The 23900-nt window shown below is 40.4% G+C and overlaps 2 protein-coding genes across 2 annotated transcripts in view; one reads left to right on the top strand and one right to left on the bottom strand.

The window, feature by feature from the left end:
- Window positions 1–23900, bottom strand: part of slc17a5 (solute carrier family 17 member 5) — a 950640-nt gene that overhangs the window by 725084 nt on the left and 201656 nt on the right. The window lies entirely within an intron of this gene.
- Window positions 366–23900, top strand: part of kcnq5a (potassium voltage-gated channel, KQT-like subfamily, member 5a) — a 157503-nt gene continuing 133968 nt past the window's right edge. Inside the window, 1 exon segment of the mRNA XM_051959839.1 lies at window positions 366–1524. Within this exon segment, the coding sequence (XP_051815799.1) occupies window positions 1184–1524 (341 nt within the window). The 5' untranslated portion in view covers window positions 366–1183.

Below are 23900 nucleotides of genomic sequence, written 5' to 3'. Positions count from 1 at the left end.
TTCTTTTGATCCTTTAATTTATGCTGAAAATGTCTTTACTTATATAAAGAAAACACTAAATTCTGATTATAATGGAATATAATGCAGTAAAACCCTCAGACATCCTGTATTGAATTCAAATATTTATGCTTTTGTAGATCAACTTTTCTCTTAATATTGTTCCTGGTGACTTCTTTGTGTCTTTTATTTGTAGAAACAACCACTTTATATGTGTATGTGGGGCATTTTCACATCGATGATTCATTAACTCAGTTGAATTTATGCATAAACTGATAAACTTTAACAGCTCATGTTAAAAAAATCTTAACTTTTTGCAGTTTCAAGGCCTATTAAATCTGTCGGATTGGAAAGACGTAGTAAAAACAGTGAGGTCACGTGGTTGGTCGGTGGGGAGGAGAGTGACGCAGCTATTACCAACACAATCAGAAAAGGTGTTCGGTTCCTGGTGGAAATAGTTTTTATCTGCTGCTGCACTTCACTGAAACTCTGATCCACCAGTTATAAAGTCAAATTATAGTTCTGGTTTTAATTTATTTACAGATAAAGTTTTAATGAAGCAGACTAAAATATAGCCAGAAGAAGATTTGTATGAGATAAAAGCAGCGTTTTGACCTTTTCATTCTAAATAAACTCGTTTGGAGCGTTTCTTCATGTGCGTAATAAAACCGGACTCGTCGCTGCTTTGGCGTCTCTTAACGTGTCTTCAGTCAACATTCATCAGTCACAATGAAAATCACCGATAAAACCCCAACAGAGTCTCCTGCTCCACGTTGAGGTGCTGCGTCCGTCTCCGTCCGATGCGTAAAAGAGAACCGGTGGACCGGAGCAGCACCGGCAGCTCCGCGCGCTCTGACAGAAAGAAGCAAGACGGCGAGAGAAAGTGATCTGAGGGAGGAAGGGAGAGAGTGTGGGAGGGTGGGAGAGCCCTCCCCCCCGCCAAATGTCTCGATGGATCAAATCCTTCATAACCCGAGTCCTCTCCAGCTTTGCGACAAAGTGTCCAAACCGGACCGCGGATGTTCCCGATCAGAATGACGGGATGAGATCAGATTAGACGTTTAACTCTTCGGTTCACTGAGTGGAACAGTTAAAGTCTGAGCAGCCAAACACCCTACGGAGCGCTCGGCTACATGTGAGAGTCTGCCGGTCCTCCAGCGCACTCCACGCCTGCGCCGGTGATGCCATGCCGCGGAGCCACACCGGCGACGACAGCGGTGGCGGCACCGGGCTCTGGCTGAAGACCTCCACGGGACGCCGGGCGCAGGACTACCCGCTGAAGGATGTGGAGTCCGGACGGAGGACGATGAACAACGCGGTGCGTGTCGGGGACGGGCTGCTGGCTCCCCCCGCGGCAGGTGCGGCGGCGGAGCGGAAGCAGGGCGCCCGGCTCAGCCTGCTGGGGAAGCCGCTCACCTACAGCGCGCAGAGCGGCCGCAGGAACGCGCGGTACCGGCGGCTCCAGAACTACCTCTACAACGTGCTGGAGAGACCGAGGGAGTGGGCGTTCGTCTACCACGCTTTTGTGTGAGTACCTCCACTCCTGATGTGGACACTAGAAGCCACTCAGAATCTCCTCTCATGCCACTTATTTCCACTTGAATCCCAGTTTTCCCAATTTAGGAAGCGGAAGTTTGAATAAGTTGTAGGATTTTACGATTTTATCCACGCAGAAAACGAGTAAAAACCAGCTGTTTATCCAACATCTGGAGGATTTTTGTTGGTTTTGTTGGTTCACCTGATGGTTTTGGCCAGATGGGGTCACACACATATCATGGAATCAAAGCGATTGGAGGATTTTCAGCCTGAATTCATCTCAATTCACCTGCTGAGCACACAGAACCACAAATATCCACAGATTCACGTTAAAACACACTTTAATTCTTGTTGTTTTTCCTAAATTTGATGATGTTAATTGCTGTAATGTATTAGTTTTGATTGGTTTATTGCTATACCTGCCATGCTATGCAGAAAACACCACATGTAATGAGTTGTAAGTGTTTGCTGGTGACACTGGAATTGCAGAAACCTCCAGTCGAGTATTCTGGGAAGGAATTCTCAGTATTCTTTGCATAACTCTGGAAGCTCCAGCAGATTTGGAGACTCTTGAAGAAGATCAGGAAGCTGTCAGCTAAAAATGTGCATGATTCTGAGCGTTTCATCACTGCTTTGGATGGATAGTTTCTGCTAGAAAGGACACTTTTAAAACTGACATGTTTCATTTCTCAAATTCAAACCATCCGTCCTCTCACCGCAGTTTTCCAAATTTAATCCAACGACAGCCAGCGTGCTCCCTCTGAGTAATTTGCAGATTATTGCTCAGCTTGTCAGGATTAATCTAAACTAATAGGATTTGTTGATGTAATGCTTGATGCTGTTGGTGATCCGATGATGCTTGTCAACGCTGTGTCCATCCACTAAAGCTGTGGTCTCATCAGAGGAGATTAGATGCTTCTTTGTGGTGGATTCTCCACTGGCTTGACCTTTTCGCTGATTGAATTTAGTGCTTGATTCTTTGTAATGAACATTTTCAGTGTGGCTGAGGATGTTTCAGAGGAATTATAACTACATACACTACAAGTTTGAGGTCATCCACTTTTATCCATGTGCTAACATAACTGCACAAGGGTTTTCTAATCATCAATGAGCCTTTCAACACCATTAGCTAACACAATGTAGCATTAGAACACAGGAGTGATGGTTGCTGGAAATGTTCCTCTGTACCCCTATGGAGGTATTCCATTAAAAATTTCCAGCTGGAATAGTCATTTACCACATTACCAATGTCTACATTGGATTTATCATTCATTCAATGTTATCTTCATTAAAAAAATTAATGTTTTTCTTTGAAAAATAAGGACATTTCTAAATAACCCCAAATCTTTGAACAGTAGTGTATTCAAGTTAAAGTTGCTCTATATTAGTTGATGTTTATGAGTTAAAGTTGCTCCATGTCAGTTGAAGTTGCTCTATATTAATTAGAGTTGCTCTATGTTAGTTAGAGTTGCTCTATATTAGTTAAAGTTGCTCTATATTAATTAGAGTTGCTCTATATTAGCTAAAGTTGCTCTGTGTTACTTAAAGTTGCTCTATATTAGCTAAAGTTGCTCTATATTAGCTAAAGTTGCTCTGTGTTACTTAAAGGTGCTCTATGTTAGTTAGAGTTGCTCTATATTAGCTAAAGTTGCTCTTTTAATGAGTTAAAGTTGCTCGATATTAAGGTTGCTCTATATTAGCTGAGTTGCTCTACATTAGTTAAAGTTGATATTGTTCTAACTTAAACTTTTGAACAGTCGTGTATTTTGATCATTTCCACAGTTTGACTTTATTCCAGCTCTGTAGCCGCTCTGTACTTCTTCTTTATTACCTCCTTATTTATTCTGTATATTCTACATGGACTGAGTCCTTCACACTCGTGCACCATCTCGCCCACCGACACTTTGAAACTCCACATCTTCTTCTCGCTCCGGCCCAGTCCTGCTGGAAGAGGAGCTGTGAGGAGGAAGTGGAGCTGTCAGAGGAGGGGCTGCCGGGCCGGATGCTGACGTTTTATTTGCTCAGGCGGGACAGCTGAGGTCGCGGGGTTAAGCCGTTACATCTGCTCGCCGCCGCAGCCTCCCACACTTTAGTACTTCGGATCAGCTGCGCGTACGAAACAATATCAAAGTCTCAGGCAGTTTGCTTAAGTGAGATAAAGAGAGATTTGGGAAAGTAATCTCACTCTGCGAGCAAATTGGCAGAAAGCATGAATGTGTGTTTGTTCTGATGCAGAAATGAGACGAAAAGAAGCAAGAAATGACTCAATTATGAGGAAATGTATGTAATTTTAAGAAAGTAGAGCTAAAAAGAGACAGAGATGCTTCACTGTATTTAGTGTTTTCACTGGAGGAGTCACATTTATTGTGTGGGATCTTGATTAAAAGGCTCAGAACACTTTGTTTTGGTGCAGCTGTCTAGATCAAGATGTAGACCTTGGCGATTTGGAGATAAGGCCAAATTGTGTTGCTGATCACAGAAAAGTTGCACTCATGTTTGAATGCTTTCCAGTGATTGTTTTTTCCAATTGTTGTTGTTCTTGGATGCTTTTATGTGTATTCCTGTGTTTGTCTTGTGGGCCAAAAACAACAACCACGGTGCTATTTCCATCTGTCAGAGTGAATTGTTGACTGATTAATGGCGGACAAGTACTTAATTTTAGCATTTAAAGCCACCAATCATAAGAAAAATGCAGTCTTGGCTTAATAGAGGTTTGCACTAGACATGAATGTTTTGGTGAACTGTGTGGATCCAACAGTCTGTTCTGTTAAAAAAAAAGAAGGTGAAAACATCCAACAGCTGCGCAGATCTGAGGTGTTGATGGACATTAAGGGAGGCATTACATTTGGAACTAACTGCTGGATGGAGCTTTGATTTTGAGGCGCTCTGCTTTTTATCCATTCACAGCCACCTGTCTGAATATGTGACTCTTAAATTGCTGCAGTCGTTCGTGGAGCCAGCCAGAGCCTAGATCTCCTCTCGTTTGCAGAAGTTTGTTGGAAGTCATTAACTTCTCGCCGCTCGCTGTTGCTCCTGGAAACCTTTGAAAGCTCGTATATGAACTCAGGCCACTGATCTCTCGATTCATTCGGCAGAATTAATTAAATAACGTTGATGTAAAGTTAAAGTAAATCTTTTGAAGTTGGGATTTAATTGGATAACTTATTGCAGAAACTTTAAAAGTTTTCATCTGCATAGATCGCACATCGGAAACTAGCAGTTAATGGACTGTTCATCGTTGGATTGTGGTTTTCTTGTTGTATTAATTCACAACATGGCTCATCTCAGGGTCTTTCATACAATAAGGGAGAAACTTCAAGACTTAAGAAACCAAACAAACCCAATGATTCTCTTCTAGGAATTACTTGGTGACAGTGAGAAGGAAAAATGCTGTTTTAATGGGAACAAATCTTTGGCAGAACCAGGCTGCGGGAGGGCAGATATCTACCTCAACCTGTTAGGGTGAGGGAAGAACGTTCACAAAGGAAGCATTAAGAAAGCTTTACTTCATATCTGCTTATTGGCTGCTGTACAACCTCACTTCTTTAATTCCCCTCAGGATTAATAAAGTATCTGTCTGTCTGTCTATCCATCTGTGTACTGCAAACACCTGATGTTTTTGTGGACGTTTTTCACTTGTCAAGCCTGATTGAATTTTAGTAACTTTAATGCACTTTAAATGTGTATTATCAAGGAAAATTACATTGAACTGGGACTCGATATCTGTAAATGTTCAATGACTCGAATGGAATACCAAAGTCTATTATGTCATTGCATTATTTCAACTTAGATTAATGTAAAAGCAGATTTTTTTCAGCTGTAGTAACCTTAAATCTTTAATCCTGTCAAAATAAACGCGCTGATGCGGATTAATCAATCATCGTGATTAATTCAATCCAAAAAAAGTTTAACGTAATTAACCCATCTGCAGTGCAGAACGACTCAAAATCTCTGAAACGTCTCTGGAAATGCATTTCGGGCAGTTTGTCCAAGTAGATTTACCGTTGCGCATGTAGTTGATCCGGTCATGGCAGAACCAAACAACTCCACATGTACGATGTTAAACAGCATGTTGGCCATCTTGTTGGGAAATGTGAATGCTATATTTATATTCCCGTCTTTCCTAAGTCTGTTTGCTCACGCACAATGAAGTGGTATTAATATAGATTAAAAATGAATGATATTTAATCGGGATTAATCAAAATTAATCCACAGCAACCTGGTGATGAATCTGATTAAACATTCTAATCGTTTGACAGTACTACACTGATCATTACGAGCTACTATTGGAACCATAATCATTATAATCCAAACGATACCCAACCTTAGACAGCAGATAAACGACAACACTAGGGAGGTTGGTGGTGTCATTAACTGCAGATCAGGAACTAGTGGCTCTGAAGGCAGAGATCCCAGCAGAGAGGTCAAAACTGAAATTCAGTGACACGCAATGGTGACATATACATGTATGGAAGATAGCAGGGGAAGTAAAGAGAGGAAAGATCCTCCGTTCGTTGTTCGACGTCCCTTAGTAGCCTCGGTTTGAACTTCAGTAATTGCGTTACTGCTAACTTCCTCTTCTAAATGCATTTACGGTTATTTCAGTGCATCAGCTGACTTATGTAAATGGATTTCTTCCGTGGTGACCTCCCATCAGTCACCAGTGCTTTCTAATGCTCGGTGGCAGGAAGTGGTCGCACACACTTGTACTCCTATATGTGTATGTGACGACAAAATTCACTCAGAAATGTAGCAATGAAAGCTTTTACACTAAACACACATGTACAAATACTGCACAGACACCTGAAAACACACCATGCACACACACCCCTTAACCACAAACACACACTCCACTAACTTACACACGGACATACGGCTTCACACATGTGTTACTCACAAACACATTCACACGTGGCGAGTGACGAACAAACACCCAAACAGGACAGAGCTCATGATTTATAAAAGAAAAGTTCCCTTTGATCGGTTAATTACTAAGCAGTCGTGCTGAAACAGATGCCGCCGCGTGTGAGAATCCAAACTGTACGAACTTTAATGTTGTGCGTCTGCGTGTGTGTGGCGATATTTGGAATGTGTGTGTGTATGTTACACCGCGTAGGAATCCCTGATATGCTGCTGATATCTGCTGATGGACCGCGGGATGAATCAAGACACTGATAAGCATCTGGGCTTGCTTCTTGCCAAATAATGCTCCCACACTGAAACACTGCCGGCATTAAGATTCAATCTCTTAATGAGATGGCGTGTGTTGGGCTAATCACATTTGCTGAAATGGGTTCCAGCCTCAGTCTGCATTATGGGCTATACTCGGAAGACGATTCCTTTCTGTGCATTTTTGCAGAGAGAGTAATATTTCACCCAGTCTATAAACAGGTTCTTCAGCTTTTTTTTGTTTTTGAAAGAGCGTGACGATGATAAATGCAGCTTCGTCTGTGCATTAATGTTGTCTGCACACGTGTTTGTTGTTCGTGTCTGAGAATGAATTGCAGGGAAGCTTCAGATTGATCGAGTCACACATGGTTTCAGTCCATCAGCTGATTGATTCCAGGTTGTTCCGGTCGATCGACAGGTAGCACATGAACCGGATGATCCGTCACGAGAAGGACACACACCTTGTTGTAATGATCGACCTCGACCCGTTTTGTCCTTTAACCGCTTGGATTTGTGCAGCGTCTGGTATGCATTAACTCTCAGCTTTGGCTGGATCGCTCCAAGGAATGACAGTTTTAATGCAGCACTCACTGAGATGGACAGACTGTTGGGTTTGTCACTTTCCAGACTAGTCTTTGTTACCGGGGGATGGAAATATTATATGTGTGTTATGTATATTGGGTCTTGTTAACTTACTTTCATTGATCGCCCTGCAGCTTTGCGGTGAGGATGAATCTATTGCTGTGGTTACATTACGTCCAGTGTTGTCTAATGAAAGCTGCAGATGATCTGTAAAGACCTCTGTATTTTAGACTTGCTGCTTGTGTTCAACAATTTTCTATTTCTAATATTTATTTAATCAGCAAACGGTCGTGAAGCAAGTGGTGTCATAAACTATCAGCTTTGATGCCTTTTCTCATGGATTCTCCAGGATTTTTTTAGCTCTTCTAAAGCGATGGAACATAAGTTGTCCAACATATATTCCTTCATTTGGAGTTTTGATATTAGAGGAGAGTTTTGCTGGTGACTGTGAAGGCTGTAGTGTGTGATTCACATTATTTTCATACCTGTGGAACCATTCATTGATCCCTGACCGCCTAATGATGAGATATTGTCTGGTTTATCAGGATAGAAAAGGTGATCACAGACCACCATTGTACTGAAGATCCCCAGAGTGCAACCAAATATCTATCATTGATTAAACATTGGTCACTCTGGTACACCTGACATTTAGAAAGTCCGTCTGTGTGTTTCAAGGCGGACCGCCAAGGTAGATAAAATCTCTCTGTTTCAGCTGATATTAGAAGACCTTATTTCTCTCTTTTCAACTTATCTTTGTTCACACACCTGTCCGAGTGGAGACTAGAGTCTTCTCTGTTCTCAGCTGACCAGCTAACATCCACTGATGCATGTGAAGCATTTAGGAAACAATGGTCCATTTAGCATCTAATGCTAGCCTGTGCACGAGGGTGAATCTGTAAATTGTGGCTTCCTGGGTTACACTATTCTTGCTCTACATTGATGGATGCACATGAGTCACCTTGTGCCACCCAACACCACAATTAACTCTGAACCTAATCAGGAACATCTTCATGAACTGCATTTATTGCAGAGGATGCAACCAAAGCATGAGTAGCTTGGAAAATCCAAACTGAATCTCCATGTAATCTCCTATCTCCATGTTAGGAGATGCAGGAGAATCAGTTTGGCATTGGGTGAATTGAATCGCGTTTCCCTCCCGGTACAGTTTGGTACGACCAATCATAGCACGGGAGGCGGGAGTTAATGCTGCGTCATCTTCAGCGCCTGGATTACCCATAAAACACCTGCGCACCTCCCGTAACCAAACACAAACATTAACAAAGTTATTCCTAACACCGCTAATCGTTCGGAAGGAGTCTTGTTGCGTAGCCTTTTCAAAAATAAGTGTTGTACTTGAGAGTACCCCATGTATTCGCAGATTTTTGTGACAAAAACGGCAGTAATCATTCACTGCGACGCTTTCTCGGCTGCATGCCATTGTTGTTTGGATTACATGGACTTCAAGGTCGATTTGTTTGTGCGTCACATCCGTGTTACGCTGATTGGTTCTTTCTCGTTCAAACTGCATTTGTTAGCCCCTCCTTTTTGAAATCGTCTCCTGCCATCACAATGCCAGACTGCCTTTATTGGTATTTATATTAATGCATAAATAAAGTCAGTCTGGATTTTCCAGGCAAAAGCATGAGTGGGAACAGGGCTTTTGTTTGTCTCGGCATCGTTTTCCTGCAAAAAAATATTTAAAAAACCACAGTGTAGCCTCATGAGAGAATCTGGTGTGTGGTCAGCAGGTCAGCCACCTCCTAGCAGTGTTTCAGCACCAAACAGCCACAAACCAGGGGTCTGAGTTTATAGTGGCCAAAGAAGTAGGACTTTCCTGAACAGCAACTTCTGGGCTCCAAATCCAAATATTCAGATCTCAAAATTAATTAAAATCAACGACCAAATATTTGGATATTTGGGTCCAGCCCTACAAAGAAGAGCAGTATTTGACCAACGTTAAGTAGAACATAACATTTATTTGCACCCTAATGCTTGTTTTGGCTCATTTACATAATTTAAGAACTCACCAATGCGTTTGGAAAGTGACAGCAAAGGTAATGTTTGGGTTGTACTGTTTGGCACCAGAAGCTGCAGTAAAAACCTAAACTACGTGCTGGTGCACTTAATCAAAAAGTTTTCCACACTAGTGCAATCAATGTAGAAAGTTAGTCCAGAGCCCCGTATTGATTTGTACTGACCCTTTCTTTTAGTTGGACCCAAAATATGACAGCAAAAGGTCTCTCCAATAGCAGAACAGAACCAAAAGATGAACTCATGTAGGGGTCAACCATTCAGCCTTGTACCGTTCTCTTGGTGGTCACCACACAGGCGTTCATCGACTTTTTGAAAATGCTGTGAAGGACGGCTGACTGGTCTGATCGTATCACATTCCCGCATCTCTCAGCTGTGAATTCATGTTTGTGATGAGGGTTTTAATGCACTGCGACCTTGCTATAGTATCCCCCTCTGTACCTAAGTATCAGTGAACTGTTAGTCAGCTGAAGGAGAGCTTCTGTTTTATCTGTTACATTTCTGTACACTGGAAAGATAAGAGGAGAATCGCTGGACCAACTTAAATACACTACTTCACATGGTAACACATATTTGAGTTTGGCTTATTAATGCTGCTGGTTTAACTTAGGCTACGTTCAGACTGCAGGGCTTAATGCCCAATTCTGATTTTTTTTGTGAAATTTGATTTTTTTGCAAGTTTGTTCACATTTCCAATTAAATGCGACTTGTATGTGATCTCCTGTGTGAACCTCACACGACCCAAAAGTGTCCCGCATGCGCAGAAGAGGACACAACAACGACACGCAGAGATCGTGTTCAGTATTTACGGTAAACATGGACGCTAACAGCATATTTATAACTTAATCGTTTTAAGGAGAAGGTCAAGAAGGAAGAGAGCCAGGATTTTGGCCCTGGCGTTTTGTGGGGCAGTGGCAGCAACGTCTGTCCAGAGAACTGTGTGGGTGCAGAGTCACAGCCAGGAGTGGTGGGATAGTGATGTGAGAGGCTTCACAGATGTGGACTTCATTCAGAATTTTGGAATGACAAGGGCGACCTTTACCTACATATGTGAGCGCCTCTTTTTAACACTCTCACGGCAAGACACACGTCTTCGGCAGCCCAAAGACGTGTTTAGCTTGAACACAGAATAGTGACGTTTGTTGTGTACCAATGACGTATAGGTCGGATAAATGCGACCTGGCCGTTCAGACTGAAGTCGCATGGCAAAAGATCCGATACGTATCGGAATTAGGACCACATGTCCAAGTGGCCTGGGTCGCATTTGAAAAAATCGGATCTGTGTCATTGAGACTGTCATGAAAAGATCAGATACAGGTCGCATAGGGGCAAAAAAATCTGATTTGGGTCACTTTAGCCTGCAGTCTGAACATAGCCATAGATGCACTTACGTAATTTGATTAACGGTGGTTTAGCTGCAGCAGAAAGATGTCATTAGCATTGTGCTATTTTACCCACTTTCACCAATATTAGGTTACTGATTCAAAGGGACAAAGTGTCATTTTAAGTTGATAGAATCACACAAAAGTAAACTGTCAGCAGCACTTTACTTCAGTTACAGTGCAGTTACACTTTCTAAATAGTAATGGATGAAGATAGGAGGGGTGATTGATAAGTTCTGAGCCTGACCAAGAAAAGACACTTTGTTAATGAAAACGTTTTGTTCTCTGAGAGAGCAACATGTCAGAAGAGTTTGAGTTCAATTTTGAACTCAATGTGTGTATTCATGCATGTATGATACGCGAGTAAAGTAGAGTAAGGTAGGTCATTCAAGCAAAATGGACCAAATTGGTGACCGTGCTGTGATCCATCAATTGACCATCAACGGGCAATATTGTGCTTCCCTGGTACGCCAACTGACGGAGAAAATTAAAGAAAAGCACCGTGGAATGTTCAGACGTGGTGTCCTGTTCCACCAGGACGATGCTCCGGTTCACAAGTCAGTTGTCGCCATGGCTGCCATTCACGAATGTGGCTTTGAACTCGTGCAGCATCCACCTTATTCCCCAGATTTGGCTCCGTTTGACTTTCATCTTTTCCCAAACATGAAACGGCACCTTGCTGGGACCCACTACGCCACAAACGATGACGTCATAGCTGCGGTAAGCGACTTCCTACAGGAGCAGGATAAGACCTTCTATGAGAACGGGATCAAGGCACTACAGAGACGCTGGAAGAAATGTGTGGACTTGCAAGGGGATTATGTTGAGAAATAAAGCATTCCTTAAATTTACTTTTACTTTTTTCTTGGTCAGGCTCAAAACTTATCAATCACCCCTCGTATTGGTTATAAAATACATGCTCTTGACATTTTCTGACCCTTTTTAGGAACATTTTTCCTATTAGTTTCCATGCAAATGTCATTTTGTTCCCATTGAAACACAAACCAGTTGAGCTGTTTTTGTAACTGAAGCTCCTGCCATCTGTTCCCCAACAATTAGCTCTTTAAGGGCCCTTTAGATCCTTTTGAGATCCTGACAAAACAGCCTGAATTAACTGAACCCATTCAGTCTTGTTATACAAGCCACAGAACATGATTTTTTTCTAATTGCTGAATCCTTTAAATCAGGGCGTTAAACTCATCTTTGTTCAGGTTCCACATTCAGCCCAGTCTGATCTCCAGTGGACCGGACCAGAAAAATCACAGCATATTTATAGGTTATTTATAATAATCTATGAATAACCACAACTCCACATTTTCCCTTTGTTTTAGTGCAAAAAAGTACATTCTGAAAATGTTCATATTTAAGGAAGTATCTTTTGGCAAACCATCATGAACAACTGGAAATTTATGAAGAAAAATAAGTTCAGTTTCAGCAACATTCATCCTCAGTTTGTCATTTCCACATTACAACTTCCAGATCACAGAGTGTCTACAAAGAAACACAACATTTAGTCACCTGGAACTGAACCAGAGAGGATTTACTTTATACAAGTGAGACAAAATAGAAACACAAAACAACAAAAACAACACACAGAACAACCAATAAAGCAACACACAAAATGACAAAAATAAGGCAAACAACAAAACGACAAAAATCATGAAACAAATGACAAAATTCTGATAAAAAAGACAAAAAGCAACAAAACAAGAAAATACTATAAAATGAAACACAAAATGACAAAAATGAGACACAATATGACAAATACGAGATAAATGAAACTAAACGAGACAAAAAGTTAATAACAGAAAATGAGACAAAAATTACACAAACGAGACAACAAATGACAAAAATACAAGCAAGAAAAAATAGAAACACTAAACGAGAAAAGCAAAACACATAATTCCAACAATAAGCCAAAAAACAAAAACGACAAACGAAATGACAAAAGCATGAAGCAAATGGCAATAAAAGACAAAAACAACAAAAACAAGACAAAATATTGCGAAAATGAGACACAAAATGACAAAAGAACAATCTAGTATTTTACTTTCTGATCAGAACAACTTGTCATGGTCTAGAAATAATTTTAAATTTATAGTTTTACTAATTTCCAATCTGCAGTTAATGTCTTCTCTGGAGTTTTTACACTTTGAGGGCCGGATTGGACCCTCTGGAGGACCACTTTTGGACCACGGGCCTCATGTTGGACACCCATGTTTTAAATCGCCACCGTCTCTGATTTATGACTCCTTGATCATTTGATATCCTTCATTTTTTCAGGTTCTTCTTCGCTGTATGGTTGCATTTTCCATTCAAACCAGCCATGTCCAAGTAGAGGTGGAAGCTCAGAGATGAAACATGAACCAATGTCTGTTGTTTATCTTGAAAATTAAATACATTTCCGCTCTTTTACAACCCGATTTCTACATGAAAATATACGACGGTCCCCCCACTAAAACAGTGCAGCTTTGCAGCTCCTCAGGTTTTGCAGCGCATTATTTCCCTTCAGCGCGCTACTTTGGCTCCCTTCAAACATGTCAGCGGAGGGCAAATCAGTTTATTGAATCTTAAACAGAAAAGTCTGCTGTGTCCAGAGCCGCTTCCATCACTCGCCAACCTGCAGGTGCACCGAACCGGGAAAAATGCGAAACGTGCTCAACATCAAAGACACAGGGAAGAGGCTGCACTTTGTTTCCCGAGAACACGGCGACATTTGAGACACCTGAGCACATAAAAGAGGCTCTGTGTTTAGGCTGGGAGCTGCTTCCAGGTAGGGAGGAGGAGGAGGAGGCTACTGCTGGCTGGCACCCAGTGGAAAAAAGCTGCAAAATGCTGAGGACCCATTAGATAGGATGAGTAGGAAGAGGGATGTGTGTGAGTGTATAAATACTGTCATGATCTGTTCCGGTGTTTGCGTGAATAGGCACAGAGTCGGTGCCCTGTTAAAGACGGCATGTTTAATGTAACACAACGCAGACGCAGTGTGGATCTGTCGTCATCCACAGCGAATGACGGGAAGACTAAACGAGCAGAAAGACACCGAGATTGAGCTGAGAGATAAAAAAAATGAGCCCGGAGAGATGAAAAGTTTTTTTCAGTAGAGGCAAAAGTTTGCTGGTTTAGTGGGTTCCAGAAGAAAGGCAGCATCTGGTTGTGTATCCTAATTGGAAGTGGAAAAAAGCAGCGCTAATACAGCAGAAGACCAACGATATGCAAACACAGAATCACAAATGCTCCTCTGAAAACAAGAAAAAAGAACTTATTTCAAGGAACTTTTACCTTGATATCAGTGAAAAAATGTCACTATAGAAGAAAGGAAAAATGTCTGGTAAGATTCTTGAAGTATGTGATATTTAGAATATTGAGATCTTAAAATTAGCTGGAAAACTTATTTTAAGCTTTTACCATTTTACTAGGATTGTCAAGTTTAGGTGTCTGAAAATAAGCCTGACATGCTAAAAAAAAAGAAGAAGCAGTTTTTCCATTAAAAAATAGATTTTTGCTTTCATGTAACCTCCTAATGTGAGGTGTATTAACCCTCCTGTTGTCTTCATTTATGGCACCAATAAATATTTTTTCCTTTTCTGAAAAAAAAACAAAAAATATCTGAAAATTTGCAAAACCTTCAGGAAGAAAATTCAAATAATTTCTCAAAAATTTTATTGAAAAAATCCCCCAAATTTGGCGAGAAAATTATTTTAAATATTTTCAAGAAATGAGTAAAAAATCTCCTGAAAAATCCTAAAAATATCTGAAGTGATTCCATTTATATCAGTAAAACTTCTGATATTTTCTTTATGAACATTCACATAAAAATTAACCAAAATCCAGTGAAATTTGCAAAATTTTGGTTGATTTTTTTGTGAATGTTAAGAAACCTTTATTTAAGGTTTCTTTTTTCCACCCCAGAATAATCAAAAATTTCCCAAAAATGTTTAAAATGTGGACATCAGAAGTTTTACTGTGAAAATATTTTTTTAAACTTTAAAACAGGTCATTTTGACCCGCAGGACGACACGAGAGTTACACTTAATTTGAATTTTCTAGTAAAATTCGACTCAAAACAACATGATTTCTAGATTGTTTGACTTAAGATATTTAAGATGCATTGTCTTGAAACTTGTCCCTCCATCTGCTGAAATGTCACTTGTTAATTGAATTTATATTAAATGAAGTGGGACGAGACATTTTGACTAAAAATAAGACAAACAGACTTGGTCAGATTTGGAGTTTTTGCGGAGCAAAAATCATAACACTGGACTGTTTGCATCTTCAACTTTTTTTTTTCCTCCTCAAAAATGTACATGCACATATTTTAGACTTTAGGAAAGCCACTGAAGGAGAATTTCAGTCTTTATACCAGTAGAAAGATAAGATGAGCCTTTATTAAGCCCATAGTGGGGGAATTTGCAGTCTGGAAATAAAATAAACCAAAAATATGCATAAATAGTGGCTCTTCCATGTGTGGGTTTTCACATATTGCACAGAAAAAGTTCCTCTGGATGTAGAAAAATAACAATATTGCACATATCAATCATACAGCACACATTCCTTCATAAGTAGAAATACACATATTGCAAAATATCCATGACCAAGAATAAAATATGTCACTTTCTCCAGTTTAGCAGGAGCAATGCTGGTTCTAAAAACCCACTCCACATTCCAGCCTCGATCAGCTCCGTGTGATCAGTGAAACCCTCTTCTGTACGAGTTCTTCTCCCATGTATTCTGTTCTTCTCCTGCTTCCGGGGCTCCGCCGCCTTCCTGTAACGATCGCTTCAGAAATGTTAAATAAGTTTGTGCGAATTCAACACCGAGGCCAATTAAGGTCTGTCACTCAGCTGCCCACGCAGAAGTGCAGTTTCAGCGATGTTTTTAACGATAATAAAGTAGAAAAAAAATACACATTTATGTCCACAAAATCTGTGCTTTAAAAAAAATATCCCGCCAGATACGGTTGCCAAGAATGATAACCAGAGTATAAGCAAACACACATGAGCGCTGTAGCCCTGGAAGACCCAAATATAGAACAAAATAAGCCAAAAAAATAAACAAAAAAAGTATAAAGTCAAATCTAGAAAAACTATCAATAAAATAAAACAAAAAATACAAAAATAATGATAATATATAAACCCTAGTATAGAAGACAATGAGCAAAAATAAACAAAAACTATTTATAACAAATATAGAAAAAAATTAGCAAAAAATAAATAAAATAAATAAAAATATATATAAACCCAAATACATAAAAAAGAGCAAAAATCAAACTAAAAAATATAAATATTTATATAAACCCAAATATAGGAGAAAATAAGCAAAAAAACTAAGCAAAAAAAAAACTATATATGACAAATATAGAAAAAAATTAACAAAAATAACATGTATAGACCATCTAAGTAATTTTACGTGTTTTAACGTACGGTCTACAAATAGTGTTTTTTTTATGTACATAAAATCAACTGTTTTTAAAAGTATCATGTTTAAACCCTGTAAAACCAAATAGCACAAAACATATTTATTATTATTATTATTATTATTATTATTATTTGTTAAAGTTTTCTGAAATTTTACTTTCAAACTTAAAAGTCAAGTTTCAGAAAACTTTAACTCGTGATAATCCATTAAGGTGGGCTTTTGGTTACAAGCTGAGACTGTTTTAAAAGTTCTTTTGAACAGATTTAAGAACATTCTGTTCACCGGCCGGTTTGTTCAAACATCAGACTTTTCAAGAACAGTTTCCTAAAATCACACTTCAATAGGTAATGTTAATACTGCACATTGTTAACAGAGATATTTAAAAACCCACAGATTTTATCCTCCATCAGAGAACTGCAAGAACATTTAGTGCATAATTTGTCACTGAAGCTGGTGAATATTGCATGAAAACACGTTTCCTCCTCCTGAAGTAGAATCTACACAGCAGACTGTATTTATCTGCAGCGTTTCCCCTCAGCAGCACTGTTCTCCCCTCGAGGGTTCGGTTTCCTCGGCCTTCCTGCGTTAAGCACACTTGCAAATTGGGTAATAAGAAGAAGAAGAAGAAGGAAAAAAAAGGCGACATAATGATGCTGCGTCAGAGCAGAGAGATGTGATGAAGAGATCAGACTCTGGTGGAGGTTTGTTCTGAGGAAACGAGCCGTCTGCATCAGTCAGAGCGAGGAGGTGTGAGATGGGAAGGGATGTGGTGACAAATACACCGTGACATCCGAGCAGGTCGCACTGGGAGAGTGTGTGTGTCTGTGTCTGTGTGTGTGTGTGTGTGTGTGTGTTCTTGTACTTGCTACATGGTGAGGACCATTTTCTGCATTTAACTATCAAAGTGAGGACATTTTTACAAAGTGAGGACATTTTGGCCGGTCCTCACTTTGAAACAGCCATGTTTGAGGGTGAAGACTTGTTTTTAGAGAACAGCTATGAATTGAGGTTTGGTTAGGGTTAGGGTAAGGGTTAGGATTCGGCAATCAGTTGTGATGGTTAAAGTTAGGGTAAGGCTCTAGGAAATGCATTACGCCTATGGATGTCCTCACTAAGATAGAAGTACAAACGTGTGTGTGTGTGTGTGTGTGTGTTAGACGGGGAAGACGTTGCATTTCTTTCAGGCTGCATACTTGTACGTTTATAAGAATTAGAAAGAAGGAAGGAATGCAGAATGTTGGAAGGATTGACTGTTTGTGCGTCTGTGTTGTAAATATAGAACTGCAGGACTTTTTATAGCATAGTTGACATTTTAGTGATATTCAGTCATTTTTTTGTTGATAAGTGATTGTTTCCACAATAGATATTTATGGAATTTGTACAGACGTGCTCATAATGAACATAAAAACATTCATTTTTATTTTTATTTGAATAAAAATGTATGCAGATATATCCCATGGACTTCAAAAGATCCTCGATTATAGATTGACTCGTACAAGTTTTGAGTCATTTTGGACAATTTTCTTCTCATTTTCAATAAGTTTTATGCCAACTTTGGTCTTTTCTCATCATTTTGGATCATTTTTGTGTCTTTGGGATAATTTTTGAGTCATTTAGGACAAATTTCATGTCATTCTGGACTAATTATCTGTAATTGTGGTTCATTTTCCGAGTCATTCTGGACAAATTTTGAGTTATTTCGAATAATTTTTGTGTTTTTGGAATAATGTTCAAGTAATTTCGGACAAATTTCAAGTTATTCTGGACAATTTTCCAGTCATTTTGGACAATTTTCGACTCATTTTGGACAATTTTCGAGTTATTTTGGACAAGTTTTGAGTCATTCTGGACTGATTTTTCCGTGATTGTGGATTATTTTCAAGTCATTCTGAACAAATTTTCTATTATTTTGGACAATTTTCAAGTCATTTTCAGCAATTTTTATGTCAGCTTGGATCGTTTCTTGCCATTTTGGATCATTTCTGTGTCTTTGGGATATTTTTTGAGTCATTTAGGGCAAATTTCATGTCATTCTAATGTAATTTTTTGTCATTGAGTCATTTTGAACAATTTGAGTCATTTTTTTTTTTTACAATTTTTGAGTCATTTTGGACTAATTCTCCATAATTATGGATCATTTTCAAGTCGCTCTGAATGGGTCAGTGTATAAATGCAGGACTTTTTATATCATAGTTGACATTTTAGTGATATTCATTCCTTTTTTATTAATAAGTGATTGTTTCCATGATACATACACCCCTTGTCAAAAGTTTTGAGACAGGTTGTCATTTATTTGAATGAGAAAGTGTCTCAAAACTTTTGACAGGGGGTGTAATTGTGGACTTTGTAAAGACGTGATCATAATGAACATGAAAAACATTAGTTTCTTTACTTTTAATAAAAATGTATGCAGACATATCCCATCCATACTTTGACCCTACTGACTGTGTGTTCTGGTTCATCACAGCACAGCTTTTCCTTGTGGTTTATGAGTGTTCAGAGTGGATCTGTTGCTGCCTCTCTCTGTGTAAATTCTAGTGTGTGTGTGCTTGAATGTGTGTTTGTGCTCGTTAATCATCCGGCAGCCCTCTCATACATCAGCCGAGGTGCCGCTTTGCAGAGCAGACTGTGGCGCTGATGGATGGAGACAGGCTGAGCTGCTCGCTGCTGCTGCCCACACAGAGTGAGCCGAGGCCGGGCGCTCGTCACACCGGCCTCCCTGCCGTCGCTGCACACACCCCGGACCTTTCCCTGTCAGCTCTCTTGACCGGAACGTGCCTCAGAAGCCATATACACACCTACGCATGCTAACACACGCACAGATACACCTGTACACGTGTTTTACTCACACACACACACACACACACACACACACACGCGTGCACAGCTGAGTGGCTCATCTGTAGTGTTCTAAAGGTACATGTTCATGCTTTTAGTCAAATTATAAAGTTAATTCAGAGAGAATTGGGTAGTCCCTGAACTTGCTGATTAGATTTTCTTCCATGTAGGTTAGGTGGAAAATAACTGGTGCCTTTATCCCATCAATGTGTGATTTCTGCTGCCAGTAGTCGCTCATTCAGAACGATGAGAAATCATGTAGAGTTGATGATATTGTAAAGCAGCCTGGGTTATTGTGAGAGGTTGTCATCATAGCCTATTTAATCTATCTGATGTGACTCAGACAGAAGTCCTGATCAAAGACATGCTAATCTATTTAAGTTTTCTTCAATTTGCGTCGGTTAGGTCATTTTATCTTAATGGTACAATACCAAGAAGCATTAGGCAGATGATTCAACTACTCATTAACTTCGTCTTCTTCTTCTTCTACTACTTCTTCTTTTGCTACTTCTCCTACTTCTACGGCTACAAGAAACATTTTATAGACTCCATTCCATCAGCTACTGTGGCCAACGTACTGTGTTGAATTCAGTCATTGTGTTGCCCAGCAGTGTTATCTGTGGTCACAGCAATCATGGTAAAATAATTGTGATCCATCATGAGTGGGCGACACAAACAACAGAATCATAACAAATGAATGGCTCGCGAGCTTGTGATGCTCTCTGTCATCCAGTATTCGCCGTATTTTACCAGATGACCAAAGTACACTGTACCATTACGTTGAATACAATCAAGAAGTAGCCTTTTATTGTCGTGAATAAATTGCAGCATCATGAAATTCTGTCCTCGCTAACGGGCCAAACAGTGGCAGCACTGGGGCTGGAACCTCCAACCGTCCATCAGTAGTCCAGAATCTTTACTACTTAGCCACCAAAAATGAGGGATTCCTTAGAGTTTGAACATTGTACAGAAGTCTAAAAACCTTCACCAGTTAGCTACAACATCAGAACTTCCTGCTTCATATTGCATAGACCTTCCTTTGGCCACCAGAACAGCTCTGACCCACCAGGACATGGACACCAGACCTCTGGAGGTGTCCTGTAGGGTCTGGCAGTAGTGGATCCTTTAGGTTCTGTAGGCTGTGAAGTGTGACGCCTCTTTGGGTCGGATTTGTTCTGGAATAACCTGCGGATGTAGCCTAGCCGCGCTAGAGAACCCACGGCAACGAATTTAATTCTCTGCCAGGGTGGGTCTAGTTACCCTCCATAAGGCTCGAGGTTGGATTCTCCTAAAACTGGCCGGACGAATCACCATGAAGTGTAGAGTCAGAAGGCGGGCGTAACGAAGTGACGACAGAGGCGTGACGATTCTGACAGAAACAACCGGAAACAACTAGCCTAGCCGCGCTAGACAACCCACGGCAACGAATTTAATTCTCTGTCAGGGTCGACAACAAAAACGACAACAGTCGTTGAGCTCCATTAGCACCGACTCTGAATAATCTTTCTGTTAACATGTCTGTAATATACTTGAGCTTCACCCATTGACTGTATAAATAAGGCTTCACCGAACTACCGCATCCTCTGATTTCCGGCGCTCTAGGAGCCTATTCGTTGTGCTGATTGGTTGTATACCTACCCAATTGCTGCAGAGTGATTTGATAGACAACCTTTTAGCCCGCCTCCCTCCCTGTTGAGCGTGCCTAGACCCTTGCGTCTTCAGAGCATGGGTCTAGCGCGGCTAGGCTACTGCGGATGCTCAGATTGGAGGAAACTTGGGCTCTTGGTTGTGTTCCTCAAGGTGCTCTTAGGTAGTTACTGTGGTGGGGAAGGGGGCATTATCCTGCTGATGGAGGATAACGTCCATCGCTAACGGGGTTTTGCTGCATGAATACCAGCAATGACGGTTATCCAGCTTTGAAACAAGACAGTCAGTTGTTGTTTCTGATCAGTTTATCACATTTGTCTCTTAGCCATTTTAATGTGAAAAAGTTCGATATTACACCTGTAAAACCCCAAAACTAAGAATATCTGTTAATTTCTGAGCGGAGGATGTTTAAATTGTTGGGTAAAGCTTCGCTGCTTCCCCCTGCTACCTGTGTAAACTAAAGTTAATTGCCTGCTGGTTTCATCTCCACACCCCTTTAACTTCACGTCCACGCACTAAAATATCGATTTTTCTCATTTAACTCTCAGCAGGAAGGCAAAGAAGAGTATTTGCCACAAACTATTTCTTTAATGCAATCTACACCAACTGCAAAAAAAAAAATTACGATATTTTTCTCTCCAAACACGTCCTCAGATGCCCTTTCGCAAACCAGTAGAAACACTCCATTTGGTTTCAACAAAGCGGCGTATCTCTGCAGGACGTGACCTGGTTGAGCTGCTTGCTTGTGGCTTTTCAGACAACTCCTCAGGTGTAGCGTCTAGAAAATAGTTCAGGTGTGTAGTGCATGTGTGGAAACAATCAATGCGTTACTCTGAGTCCCCCAGTGACCTGAGAAATCCTCCGATACAGATTTAACAAGAAGTATTCGTCATATATAGTGGTGTAGCTGAACATCCTGGGCAGGGATGGTGAATATTTCAATAGATTGTGTGTGTGTGTATGTTTGTGAGACAGCTGCAATCTTTATAAACATGCACACATTTATAGCGTAGCAAAAAGCATACACACCAGCTCAGCCCAGCAAATACTGTGAATAATTTATCTGGGCCAGTCATGCACACTTTCCCCCGGTGACACACTGATTCAGACCGAGCAGCGTCAGCTCACCCACGCCGGCAAGTTTTCTCAGAGCGAGGAGGAAATGCTGCGTGAACAGGTGCTCGCTTCATCTGACATGATGTCCTTTGTTAACGGATCGGGTGGAGGGTAGGGACCGGATGGGGGGGGGGGGGGGGGTGTCGTTTGTCATGCCGGTCGAGCAAATTGGATTTGGAGAAGTGCTGAGAGTTGCAGGAGAATGAGGGAGAGAAATAGAAGGTAGAGTTGGATGAGGTCATGTGCTTCCTGAGCAGTGATCATAGTTGTGTAATAAACATGAGAGAGTTTAACCGCCTCAGAGGAACTTTGCTTAATATCCTCTCACACAGCAAGCACTGTAAAGACACGTTTCATATATTAATGATTTTCGAACAAAACAAACTGAAGACGTCATCGTTTCCTCTCGTGGTGCGAAATGCAACAACATATTTGGCATTTTGTTGGAGAATCAGATGATTGACTGAATGTTGGTGTACCGAGGGGAATGTTTTAGTTTTATAACGTTTTTGTAACTTTTTATTTCAACTGTTGACAGAAAAATAAAGACTTATAAATGGCGATGGCTGGAGCCAAAACACAGAGCTTGAAAGACTTTGGGGGAAAAGACAGAACTGTGATTCATTTTATTCTATTTTTTTTTTTTTTGAAACATAGCCCTTGCGTTTTGATTTGCGATATAATTCAGTCTTTAGTACCCATTATTTAAAGGATTTAACAGGTGACGGATCATTTCACATGAGATACCATCAACAGCGTAACTGTTACACAAGATAAATAATGTGAATTTGTAAAACCACAAGCAGGTTAACAGCTATTGTGATTTACTAATTGCATTGTTTCAATCAAATATTATCTACAGCTGCGATTAGTCTAGTCTTTTTCGACCTGATGCTGTCCATAGAGATATATCTTAGTCAATGTTTAAATCTTTAAGTCAGAGAACAGAGATAATATTATGTATTTTTTATCTGAGTATAACCATCCTTGATCATGCTCCAGACATTTAAATATGCATACTTTGGAGAGGTTGTTGTGCAAATTACACCAACTTCGTGTGCTTGTGAGTAGATTATAAAGCAGCTACCTTCATTGAAATATCTCGAATACCGAAAACGACAAAGAAGAGATGAAGGGAAGAGAAACAAAGCTGAGGAAAAAGATTTGAGTACAGAATAAACTCTCCTTATGCTCTGTCGTACTCCATCTCTGACTGTCCTTGAGGACAGAGCTGGTGCTGGAAGGCGTGTGACTTGGCTTTGCTTGTAGCGTGAACTCATTACAGCTCTTCTGATGGATGGAAGCAGCGAGAGTTTCCCTCTGAAGACACAAGTCAGACAATCTGTCAGCTCTTATCGTACGTTCATCTCCTCCACATGCTTTGTTTTTGTGCCACATCAGACGTAGAAGAGATGTTATTAAAGCAGCTAAGAGACAGAATGACCGTTTTCCTGCAACATTCTGACTTCATTTTGATTTAAAGATTCAAACTTCCCATCTCCAACCCTTTGTTGCTGAATCTGTTGTGAATCAGTGCTCCTTTATTGCCCTTTAAATATGGTTCTTTTGTTGTGGAGGCATCGGTCCGTGGCGGCTCTTTGAAGTCCTCTGAGTGAAGAATCTCGACTGAAGCAGGCTCCATATTGTTTTTTGAGCGCTGTCCATCATCTGTTTCTCTTTGTTTACTCAGTTGGGCAGTCTTTATTGTCCCCTGCTACGAGTTCGAGGGATCTCTCATTTGTTTTTTCAGACTGTCGGTTCTTGATTAAAGAACGATGTGGCGCATCTTTGCACTCCTTAACCCATAAGAACCCAGACCCATTTTTCCTTGAAGGACTTAATGAGTTAAGGTCAGACATAATAGGAAGAGACTGGGGCACTCAAAGGGCTTGTTACGCTGGTGTCACCGTGGGTTCTTCTGGGTTAAAGGGGACACCGGCCAGAAGAACATCGCAAGTCTTTGGTTTGACCTCGTTTCAAAGCATAGTACATTGATTTTTGCACAAGAAAAGCATAATAATGACTAGAATCCATAAGCTTTTGGTCTATATATTGACCTTCATGTTGGTATTCCCCCAAAGCTTAGATCACCAGCCACGAGGAAAATCAATGTCGCACGGCCATCTAATGGAATCGATTAATTAGTAAGGAAAGCAGAAGGTCTCCAGGGCTGATGTTTGGCCT

The sequence above is a fragment of the Acanthochromis polyacanthus genome, chromosome 15, assembly GCF_021347895.1.
Source record: "Acanthochromis polyacanthus isolate Apoly-LR-REF ecotype Palm Island chromosome 15, KAUST_Apoly_ChrSc, whole genome shotgun sequence".
Taxonomy (NCBI): Eukaryota; Metazoa; Chordata; class Actinopteri; family Pomacentridae; genus Acanthochromis; species Acanthochromis polyacanthus.
The sequence above is the reverse complement of the archived record's forward strand: the minus strand, read 5'-3'. Positions and strand labels throughout refer to the sequence as shown.